The sequence below is a fragment of the Rhopilema esculentum genome, chromosome 19 (genome assembly GCF_057945365.1).
Source record: "Rhopilema esculentum isolate cy_ngs chromosome 19, ASM5794536v1, whole genome shotgun sequence".
NCBI classification, from domain to species: domain Eukaryota; kingdom Metazoa; phylum Cnidaria; class Scyphozoa; order Rhizostomeae; family Rhizostomatidae; genus Rhopilema; species Rhopilema esculentum.
This window is the reverse complement of record NC_142833.1, coordinates 266,656-278,834: the sequence shown is the minus strand read 5'-3', so window position 1 is coordinate 278,834 and position 12,179 is coordinate 266,656. Positions and strand designations below refer to the sequence as shown.

Sequence of the window (12,179 nt, the reverse complement as noted above, 5' to 3'; positions counted from 1 at the left end):
AAACTATTAATTCTAAGGATCCTGTGCAGCCAAAAATGACACATTATTTGCCAAAACATGAAAATCGTAACGAAAGTTTCGCAGAAAATTACACTCTAGAGTCCAAAACGGTAGAGAACATCGTTCCAGCTATTGCTGCAGATGAAAAACTGTTTATTTCAAGCCCAGAAAATGTTTTGATATGGGGAATTGTTTTGAAGCAGCCATTTAAATTGCTGGTGGACACGGGTGCTGCTGTTACAGTCATCAGTGAAAATTTTTATAAAACAGTTTTGAGCCCATATTTCGCTATTAAACAAAATAACAGTTTGGAAAGTGTAAAAACTGCAAACGGCTGTAGTGTTCCCGTAAAAGGGTTAGTGTCGTTTCCTATAATGATTGGCCAGTCAGAATATTCGTGCGCTGCCTCAATTGTTTCCGGTTTATCGTATAATATTGTTCTTGGACGCGACTTTTTGCATCAATTTAGCGCAGTTATTGATGTGCGTGGACATTTGGTCACCTTTTCTGGCGATAATAAAGTTTGCTTTGCTGATGGAAATGCACCACCTTTTCAGACTGATATTCGAGCTGCTCATACGTTTGTCATTGATGCTCACAGTGAAGCTGTTATTCCTGCCTATTTTCACCGGCGCCCATCTTCTCCTGTTGTTGGTCTTTTAGAGCCAGTTCCCAAACTTTCTAGTCGCTATCGCCTATTTGCCGCTGCTTCGGTTGTTAATTCCAACAATGACGGAAAGGTTTCGTGTCGCCTTCTGAATCCCACCATGGAACCAGTGCTGCTGCACAAGGGTACCACCATTGGCCATTTTGCTGAAAGCTGTCCTGAAGATGTCATTTGTTCTCTGGAATCTGAAAACAAGGAGTCTGAGAAATCTTTTCCTTCAGCCTTCGTAGATATGAAAGACTCTCTTTCTCGTTTTGACTCTTTTCCAAATCCACACCTTTCTGCTGCTGAAAACGAACAATTAGCTAATCTTTTGCTACGTTACTCGGACACTTTTGCTTCCTCTAATCTTGATCTTGGTCGTACATTCATTGTAGAACATACCATTGATACCGGGGATGCCAGGCCCATAAAACAGGCTCCCTATCGTGCCTTGCAGTCTCAGCGTAAGGAGATTGAGAAACATATCTCGGACATGCTTGCTCAGGAAATAATTACAGTCTCTTCCAGCCCATGGAGTTCTCCCGTGGTGCTTGTTAAGAAAAAGGATGGAACAACAAGATTCTGCATTGACTATCGCAAACTGAATGCGGTCACTCGAAAGGACAGCTATCCTTTACCACGTACTGATGATGCTCTTGACTCACTTGCAGGCTCACGATACTTTACAACACTTGATCTTCAGTCAGGGTACCACCAGGTAGCTATTCACCCAGACTCAAAAGATAAAACAGCCTTTGCCACTCATGCCGGGGTCTACTCCTATGAAGTTATGAGCTTTGGGTTATGTAATGCTCCTCCATGCTTTCAGCGATTGATGTCTCGGGTGCTGCATGGCCTCGAGTGGAAACTGTGCCTCGTTTACATCGATGACGTAATTGTTTTTGCCTCTTCTTTCGAAGAACATCTTGCTCGTTTGCAATTGGTGCTTGATAGACTTCGTATGGCTAATCTGAAATTAAAGCCGTCTAAATGCCATTTTGCCAAAACTTTGGTCAATTTCTTGGGTTTTGTCGTTTCTGCGGAGGGAGTGTCTCCTGATCCAGCCAAGATTGATGCGGTCAAGTCATATCCAACTCCCACATGTGTGAAGGACATACGTAGTTTTCTTGGTTTGGCAAACTATTATCGACGTTTCGTTCAGGGTTTTGCTAAAATTGCCTCGCCTTTAAATATGCTGACACGCAAAGGAATCCCATTTGTTTGGTCGTCAGCTTGTGAGAATGCTTTTCACCTCCTCAAGCAACGTTTGTGTTCTGCACCTATCCTTGCCTATCCAGACTTTACTAAATCGTTCCATTTATATACTGACGCTAGCCAAACTGCATTAGGCTATATTTTGGGACAAGTTATCGAAGGTAGGGAAGTTGTTCTTGCATATGGTGGTAGAGGGCTTAATCCAGCAGAAGTGAACTACAGTACAACTGAAAGGGAAGCCTTGGCCGTTGTTGATGGTGTAAAACATTATCAAACTTACCTTGCTGGTGGAAAATTCTTCATCCACACTGACCATGGAAGTCTTTCTTGGCTAATGCGTATTAAAGATCCTACAGGTAGACTAGCACGATGGTCTTTGCAACTGCAACAATATGACTTTGAAATAATTCATCGTGCAGGCAGTTCCAATGGTAACGCAGATGCATTATCTCGACGCTCATATTCTGTTCAGCCTGCTTCCTCTTCTACACCTCACTTCAGTCATCCAGTTGTGGCTGTTGACCTTCCTTGCACTGAAGCCTTTTCACTGCATACCTTGCAAAGACAAGATCCAGATCTCTCCTCAATCATCCGGTATCTGGAAACTAGTGTGCTGCCAATAGAAGATAACCAAGCTCGTTCCTTGCTCCTCCAAATCGACTCTTACTATTTGGACAGCAATGGGATACTATGCCATCTGTGGTCACCAGGAAAACGTAATGTTCACTCGTTGTGTTCTCAAGTTGTCATTCCCGCTTGCTTGAAACATGAAATTCTCTCTGCATGTCATGATGCACCAACAGGCAGCCATTTTGGAACACAAAAAACCTACGAAGTCGTACGTCGTCGATACTATTGGCACGGGATGTTTAAAGATGTGGAGCATTGGTGTCGAACCTGTGTAGACTGTGCCATGAAAAAGATTCCGAGGGGTCAGCGTAAAGCCCCTTTGTTGCCAATACCAGTCGAAGGAGCTTTTGACAAAGTCGCTATGGACATACTTGGCCCTTTGCCTGTCACTCACGAGGGAAATCGATATATCATTGTCTTTTCCGATTACTACACTCGTTGGCCTGAGGCTTTTGCGCTACCGTCTATTGAAGCTGCTCGAATAGCTCAACTCCTTATCGATGAGATCCTTGCTCGTCATGGCTCACCTCGTACTCTTTTGTCCGACAGAGGCTCTAACTTTCTTGCCGCCATTGTGAAAGAGGTTTGTACGCTGATAAATACACATCGTCAGCATACGACTGCCTATCATCCGCAAACTGATGGCCTGGTTGAGCGGTTTAATGCCACCTTAACGGAAAGCTTATCAATGTACGTTAGCAGCAACCAGAAGGACTGGGACAGACACATCTCAATGGTCCTTTTTGCTTATCGTGTTTCACCAAATGCTACTACTGGCGAATCACCATTTTATTTATTGTACGGCCGTGAACCACGCCTTCCGATCGATGTTTCATTGCTCTTGCCTTCCTCGAATCTCTCTGCCTCAGTTGCTGAACATCGGGCTCGCGTTGTCCAAAATCTTGAAGAAGCCAGACGGATTATTTCCAGCAATACGCAGCTTGCTCAACAACGCATGAAAGCACAGTACGACAAAACCAGTGCACCCGTTCACTATGACGTAGGCTCGAGAGTCTGGGTATTTACGCCGAAATCCAAAAAAGGCTTGTCGAAAAAGCTCTGCCACAACTATCATGGTCCTTATCGGATTGTCGCGAAGCTATCACCAGTTCATTTTCGTTTACGTACACTAGACAACCGTGTTGTGTCAGTACCGGTTCACGCGAACAGAATGAAACCGTATTACGATCCAGCCGATCGCCCAATTGTTCCGCCAGATATAGAGGATTCGTCGCCGGATCTCTCGGAATCCGATATGCCGTCGTCTAGTTTCGGTCCTGATGTCAGAAACGCTCGTCCGGTTGAAGAAAAGGAGCCAGAAATTTCTTTTGAAGAACCTGAGATCAGTCGTCCGGAAGCTGCCTGTCCGCCACAGATGATTCGTCCCGTATAACAATTCGTTAAGCCAGGAGGCTTCGTTTCTAAAGGAGGGGGTAATGTTGCGACATAGACGCTCGTCGAATCATGCGCCCTATTAAACTCGTTATTCTGGTTTGCCCAGTTTCAAGTAACTTGTTAAAATAACTTGTTTATATCCTGTTTGTTGACTTGTTTATGCCTGTTTTGTTGATATTGCTATTACCTAGTGCTATCCATATTTGGTTATCGTAAGACTTGTGTACGCTGGTACCACCCCTTTCGCGCTATTAACTTTACCTTTTTTGGTAGTAATTTTTATGTTAGTATTCTTGTCACGCCGTTTTATAGTTAGGATGTTTTCCAAGTTGTCAGTCGATTCTTGTAGCCGAAAGTAGAAGACATGCCGCGCATGTAGACGTTTTTAGAAGCAAAGAAAGACGTAAGACGAAAAAGCCAAATTGCTGTTGTTTTCTGAGGTCGTAAGTCCTTTGACGTTTCACTTTTATGTCCATAATTATTTGTGAGGCTCGCAGTAGCTTTACACTGTACTACACTTACGTGACAAAAGTTTTAAGACAAAATGGCGGCTCCAAAACTGGCATTCTAACATTGATTGAACAAATCTTGCTGTTTTGGCGGGATTCTAGAAATGGCGTCAGCAAAAATGCAAATCCCAGCAAATTCAATTTATTTCCTACCCTTCTACAATATAAAAAGGTAACAAAATGTCGAGGTAAAATGGAAAATATTAACGTTTTATTTTCAATGCCGAAAACACAAAAACGGCCACAAAGAGAACGAGAAGCAATGAAAAATTTTGGTCTAGCGCAGGGCCGGCGAAACCAGGGGGCCTGGGGGCCGGGGGGCCATGCCCCCCGCACTTTTCTGCAGAACTGAAGAAAAATTTTAGGCAAAAGTGAAAATAAATGTAGTTTATGATTCTGTAAGTAAATTTGCTTATAATTCTCTTAAATTTGTCCTTAGCTTTACCTTGGTTGCTATGTCTTTACCGTAGAAGACATGCATAAAATTGAAAATGGGAATTAGATCGAAGAAATCGGTCATTGTCTAAGTTTTACAACGAGTGACAGCTTGGCTTAGCAAATATAGATCGAGAAATCTTGTCCTGAATAAGTTGATGTCAGCACAAATTGATGTAGCCTGCATGCAAACTTTAGTCTGCACGCAGGCTAAAATTGACGGAGTTTCGTTTTTACCAATAGGGGCTTATTCAAGGGGGGGGGGCTTATTTGCAAACATGATTTTTTAGGCGGGGGCTTATTCGAGGGGGGGGGGCTTATTCGAGGATTACGATAATTATCATTGTAATAATTGAGTTTGTTGTTGTTATTTCTCGGCGTGCTCCGGTTATTTTCTACAAAAATGTATCGACTTTTCTCTGAGAGAAATTGACTGGAGTCCATCGAAAAGTTTGCTTTCGTGGCCTTTTCTTTATTTACAAATATTATCCAATTGGACATTAGCAACGACGGTGTTCTGTTTTCACAACATTCGTCACCATAACAACAAAGTAATGAAATCTTTCGCGTAGCCATCGTCACTATAAACAAAGGCTTGAAGTAGCAAATCAAACGAACCACAACCTTGTATTCCAAAGAAACGACTATATCATACCGTCATGATATTCCAATTCTCGACAAGACATGATGGCGGGGGAAGATAGACAACGGGAGGAAAGTTGTGATGCATTTTTCTCTCTTTAACTAACCGAACTTGCAAGGTAGATTAAAGACGTCTAGATGACAATAGCTACGCAGATGAATAGGTAAGATTGATTTTACGTTTTATTCTATGTAACTTGGAGCTTATTACTATATAGCGAAGAAGCATCAAGCCCTGCACTCGAAGAAGCACAAAGGCCTTCCCCAGGCTTGTAAAGTTTGGCCTGTGTAGGAACGTTCTTTCGTATACTTTCCAAATATGTTATCGAATCGTTTCATGTGCAAAAGTTCATGAGTACTGACTGGAAATTCCTTTCATCGCATCAAATTGATTTTAGTATTGAGAAGAAGTAGATAGGTAGGCCCAACGGAATAAAGGGAGTTTGAAATGCCAATGTTCCCTTGCTAATCGATTGGCCAGACCTGCAAAATATATGCACCTTTTTTTGTTTTTGGCGAATATTGACTATGCGAAAAAGTAAAACTGATTTGTGAACCAAATGGTAATATGTTTACTGACTGGCAGAAAACTTCACAAATACTCTCCACAAATAACTGGTGTTTGGGAATGGTAATAGCTGTTAGCTATAAAACAAGATGCGGCTGGTTACCTGTTTATACTTATCAGCCAGCTTTTTTAGCCTTTCATTTCATATGATGGGTACACATATCAGCAAGATATTTTCATAAATAAATGGTGACATCTCAATATTCAAAGGACAAATGTGATCTTGAAAAAACATCAGTTTCTAATTTAGTATCAATCAAAAACTTTGCCAAGTCTGTCAAGAACTCAATCAAGACTCAAGTCAAGTATTGTATTGCTAGCAGGAAGAAAATTTAGGGTGCATGTAATTTTCATAGCTTTTGATCTGTAAAGATCCAAAATCTTATTTTCACTAGAAAACATATTCATATAGGCTGGCCTTGAAACAAGCCTGATTCAAAGTGTCATCAAAAGATTAGTGGTTGCTATTAAGTCTTGCTAAGCAAATCTTACTCAATGTATAATTCATACATTGCAGTCATTTGAGTAGATGGTGTGAGTTAAGTGAAGACAATTGTATAACATTATTTTTCTTTGTGTTGTGGCAATAATCGTTTTGTATTTTCAGGGGCATAATAATTCATTCTTTGTGGCTGTTTTGAGGTGCACCAGGTCAAGGGCCTTTCTGGGCAAGGCCTGTTGTAGATCAACTAAACATGCAACATTATTTTTTTTAGTTGAGTATTCTAACACTGCTATCATCATATTATTCTAACTGTAAACAGTGACAATTATTTTACATTGAAAATTTTTCAGTAATAAACTCAGCATAATAAACATTGCTTCTTTTTAAAAGAACCAGAAGAGGAAATAAGCTGCTCTTATCATCTTCATAGGGGTTATGACAGTAACACTGTTGCTGTTAGAAATGAAGGTATTCCAATTGTTTTGATTACAACACAAGAGGAAAGTGATGATGATGAATATAATGTTGAGTTATCTGAAGTTTTGCCACTGCCAGCATCCAAGTATCGATATACAAAATGGCATGAGATTGAAGATGTGAATGTCAGCTCAAGTGCTCTCAAAACGCCAAGAGTCAGAAGAGGTGTGAATTTCTGGATAACCTCAGTATTATTAACAATTTTTTAAATGTATGTAGTATAAATTGCAAATACCTCAGCAGTCCTCTCTATGCTGGCCCTTGATAGCATTGATTTTTAAGACATGGCCTTAAAAGGGCTGTCAAAATAAGGCCAGGTGTTTTAAAGGAGCCAAATGTTTTACATTTGCACCACAAGGCAGCTTGTTGTTCTTACTCTGATGAAGCCCTGTATGCTGGGGCAAGATTTTGGTACTATTATTTTATTGTATTTATTGTTGTATCTACATTTTGTTCTTGTCTTCTTTTTTTGTAGTATCAGCAAATTTTTCAGTGTTTTTTGCAAACAGAATGGATTGTTTGATCTTGAGAAATGAATCCTTGTTGCATTGATTAAAAATTTTGGAAGACTCATTCTGGCTCCTCTGACTTGTGAATTTGTAGTATATATTGCTAGAATACTGCCTACAGATAAAGACCCTAAAGAAGTTTTGCCTTGCTTAATTACGATTCCATTTTTGCTTTAACTTGGATATATATTTTTCCCATTTTAGCACCTCTATCTTATAAAAAAGACACAATATATGCTATAGAAGAAGAATATGCAGATAACAGTGATGTTGATATAGAGTCTGGAAAAGTCTCTAAAAAGAAATTTAAAAAGTTGAGGTCCAAGAAACAGCAAGATTACAGAAACAAGTTAGAAGACTGGCCAAATTGCAAAGTAAGTTTTTTGTGATGTCTTTTAAATTTCTAAATTTACTTTACATGTTATTTGAAGATTGTTTTCTGCTTTTAAAGTGCATTTTGATATTCAGGTTTGTACTTTATTTCCTTTTTTCAGCATCTTTTTTTTTAAAAAAATTTGGATGGACTATTATATATATATCAATGTTATTTTTTTATTAGAAATCGAGCAGGCAAGTTATCATAATTGAAAATAGCTTTGAGAAATCGCAAACATTTTACAGCATACTTAAAGTCATTTTCAATTTTTCTACCACCAGCACTTGTTGTATTATCATTGTTCTATTTTCTTTCAAACAGTTTGTAAATTTATCATACCAAGAACTGGGCCATGGATATCAGTTGAAAGAGTTTTATAAAGTCCTTCGTAAACTTCTGAGATGTCAGGAAATTGAGTTGATGGATAACTCTTTGGCAGACCTCCACACAATTTCATTTCCAAGGTCAGTTCTTATTTCTCTTCAGCATGGTCTTGCCTTGGGAAGCAGCTATGCCCTGATAATGTATTTCTTGAAAATGTAGTAAAAACTTGTGCTCTGTGGCTCTGTGATATTAAACTTAATTTATGCTTTTACATGATAAAAGGAAAACTTGACACTTTTTTATTAATCTCTCATAGCTGCACAAGACTGTATCTCCAACGAAATTTTTTATCTTCATTCAAGGTTAGTAGGGTATTTTTTAATAATGCATGATTTTTTCAGGCTCTCCTTGGAGAAGAAACAAGAATTACTGTAGATAAAATTCTTTGGATATTTCAGGTGTTCTCTAGTGTTTGAGACCATCATTACTCTATCCTATATCCTATCAAGATTGTTACTTGTTGTAACAAGTGGTTTAACACCAAAAATATTAAACACTTGCAAAGGTGTGCTTACCTATCAATTGGAAATTATTTTTTGGTGTTAAACCATACACTTCCTTCTTTCAAAAAGGTGTATAATCTTGTCAGATAAAATTTAATGGCAGTGTCTGCTTAATAGATAGAGTTTTGACTTTGAAGATTTATCCTTTTGTCCAATTATTCCTGTCGGCTTGCTTCATTTTTTAAATTTTTTTCTTATTGCAGAAATTGCCCATTATTCCAAATGTTGAACATTTATCACTGCAACAAAATAATATATCATCATTCAATGGACTTGAAATATTTAAAAGATCAAGATTAAAGTCGTTAATTCTTGAAGGCAACCCATTATCTTTGGAAAAGTACTACAGGCAAAGGTTTGTTCTTTGAATTACAACCTGGCATTGGTGCAATATTTTCAAAATGTAATAACTTTGTGTATAACAGTAAAGTTTCTGTGTTAAGTTTAACATTTTTCAAAAAAAATAATCAAAAAATTATTTTGTATATATTGAGAACAGAACAGTTGCTCAGACACCACAGAGCAGGGGGGGGGGGGGGGCTGGGGGTGTATCATAACACATTTGCAGACCATCCTAGACTGTCAGAGTGGCTTGTTGCACATTTATCAAATATTTGTGGGTATATTGTTTTTTTGGTCAACCATCAAGGGGGGAGGTATTGTTACACATTGGTCAACCATCAAAGGGTCTATCATTACCATTTGTCAACCATTCAGGAGTGTCTTGTTATACACTTGTCAACCATTCACTGGTATATTGTTTTTCACTTGTTGTTTCTAAAAGATTGAACATCTCAAGAACAGGCTGAACACCCTTGGGGGAACACCCTAAGAACGAGCCATAAAGTCCCCATTAAGCACCTGAATACACTTTAAAACATACCAAAATCAGCATATCATTCAAAAAGTAATTTGGTCGATCAATCAAAATTAATTTTGGGGCAGAAAAGGCCCTGATAAGTCTAATGCTGTTCAGCACCAACATTGATGTTTTTAAAATCAACTGATGTTTAGCACACCAAAGGTGTGAACAGGGGTTTATACATGCAGAGCCAATTTGAGTTTGACTTTCCATGCTTCTTTTGTGCATTCAAGCAATTCCCCGTTGTTTTGAAAATCTTTCACATCCAGTGACAATGAATGATGTACCAATGAATGACTTGACTACCTTGTCCTCCAAACAATTGCTCTTCCCATCCACTAATTTGCTCATGTGGTCACGGCAGAGAATAGAAATGAACTATTCTGTGGTCATTGTATACTAATATAGCTAGTGTACACACAGATGCTATTTCTGCTATTTCCTTTATGATAATGGAAAGTTTCTCTTTTGCGTCTGTACCATTGTTCGCTTGATAAAATGAAGATGTCTGTGGCCTCAGTTGACTGTATTAACCCCCATTAACACTTTTCGGGTGCAAGACATTAGTTAGTTCTAACAACACCAACAGCATTAGACTTATCAGGTCCTTTTCCACCCCAAAATTAATTTTGATTGATTCACCAAATTATTTTTCAAATGATATACCAATTTCGATATGTCTTAAAGGGTGTTTAGCCACTTAATGGCTTGTTCTTAGGGTGTTCTTGGGGTGTTCATCCTGTTCTTGGAGTGTTCAGTCTTTTAGAAACGACAGTTTTCCACTTGTCAACCATCAAGCAGAGAGGGATTGTTACTTATTTGTTGACCATCAAGGGGGATTTTTTGTTACCCATTTGTTGTTCACCTAGGGATGTATTGTTACTCATTTGTCAATAGTTGAAGAGTATATGGTTGGGGGTTTGCCAACCATAGCTTCATCTGTCTGTATGGCATCAATCCCTCACCAACAAGCCAGAGAAGGCATTCTCCTTTGATTCTATTTTTTATATAATTAAATCATCCTAATTCTAATGATATGCATTTCAATTTCAGGGTTTTCAAAATTTTACCAGATTTGAAGTTATTGGATGGATTACCAAAGACACCCTTGGATGAACAAATGACAAAAGACACTGAACCTGAAGTAGGCTCTTGTATCATTTCATAGTTTTAATTTGATAATTTGTAGATAGATGATTTTTTGAATATATGTAGTCTTCTTTTTGATATGTAATATTTATAGAAAAATATTTGTATTAATGGTAAGCATTTGCAAGTAATAATTTCTTATGTAAACTATGTAAGAAACTCAAAATTCAAATACAGCCATTTTGCCTCAAGATCATGTTATTTAAATTGTCTTGAGTACATGGTATATTTTCTAGAATCCATTTCCAGTCTAAAGTCAAATTTGCAAATGTTTTCCAGTGTAATATTCTTTCAGATGTATATTGTTTTTTATTAAAGATAACCCTTTAGGGCCACAGATAATATATAAAGCCTTGTCGACAGTGGTGTAAATAGTGGGTTATCAAAGGAGACAAAAAATCCTGTGAAGCTAAACTGTTATTTTTTCGGAAAATTTCTGATCTTGTTGGAAACATAACATGGTTGTCTATACTTTATCTAAGTGTTACATCTTAAGGGGAAACATATTAAAGCTAAATATAATAATTTCTTCCATTGTTCTGAATCAGATGGGTAAAATTCATTTTTGATAGGAGACAGCAAGAAAATCTTCAAGTAGTATGATTTTATGACACTTGACTTGGTTAGATTTTGTCAGAAAATCTAAATTTCTCACCCCTCCTATAATTCTCCTATTCTAGCTTCCATTAAACTCAAGACAAAGTCTGTTTTTTCGACAATTAAATTTTTCGATATTGTAGTGTGAACATAAACCTGTGTCGAACTTTGGTTGTTGGTATGACATGCTTTCCACACGCAGACATTTAAACTGTGCTTCTAGCGAAAGACTTCTGAATTCTCCAAAAGTTTTGTCATCTCTTCAACAACATTCCTCTTTATATTTCTGTCATCCAACCTAGCTTGAATTTTCTTGCCTTCTAAAGTTGAAAGACTTTTTCACCACACAAAGTCTAGCCATGTTCACAAGCTTTCTTGAAGAAAATTAATCTTAAATTATAGTGAAGTGAGGGGACTTGGCTCTTCTTCAGCCTACATAAATAAAGCAGAGTAGTCTTGGATAATCTGCAATAGCACCACCAATGTACATTTGTGTCTACTCTGCAAAAAGGCTATACCCGTATATCCACAGTGTGAAAATCTAACTGGGTACACACAAATTTAGGGCATACAGAGGCTAGTTATTATAGTTTGGACAGGGCTGAAGGTATTTCCTTTTTGGTACTAATAAGCAAACTGATAATGAGTCTTTTGTGATTTTTAAGTAATTGATTGATTTAATTGATGTGCACTTCAAGGGATGCCTTCCTATACCATGCTGTAGAAGTTTAGTTTTTTGTAAATTATAAAAGTTTATGTCATGTAAAGTAGTATGTAACTCATAATAGAGGTAAATTGACCAATAAGTGCAAGACATTTTTTGCAAAATCCATT

At 37.9% G+C, this 12,179-nt stretch overlaps 1 protein-coding gene across 2 annotated transcripts; it reads left to right on the top strand.

The window, feature by feature from the left end:
• The first annotated feature begins 1,383 nt into the window (after nt 1–1,383).
• Nucleotides 1,384–12,179, top strand: LOC135688162 (uncharacterized). 2 transcript variants are annotated; one of them, XM_065204891.2, is made up of 7 exons: nt 5,297–5,639; nt 6,919–7,130; nt 7,679–7,848; nt 8,172–8,314; nt 8,491–8,536; nt 8,941–9,092; nt 10,653–12,179. In XM_065204891.2, exons 1-7 carry the CDS (start codon nt 5,614–5,616, stop codon nt 10,765–10,767), a joined length of 864 nt encoding a protein of 287 aa, XP_065060963.1. In that variant the 5' UTR covers nt 5,297–5,613; the 3' UTR covers nt 10,768–12,179. The 2 variants fall into 2 exon arrangements, 1 of the variants encoding a protein (XP_065060963.1); XR_016144926.1 differs by lacking the exons at nt 6,919–7,130; nt 7,679–7,848; nt 8,172–8,314; ... (1 more) ...; nt 8,941–9,092; nt 10,653–12,179 and adding an exon at nt 6,651–6,912 and having other exon boundaries at nt 1,384–5,639.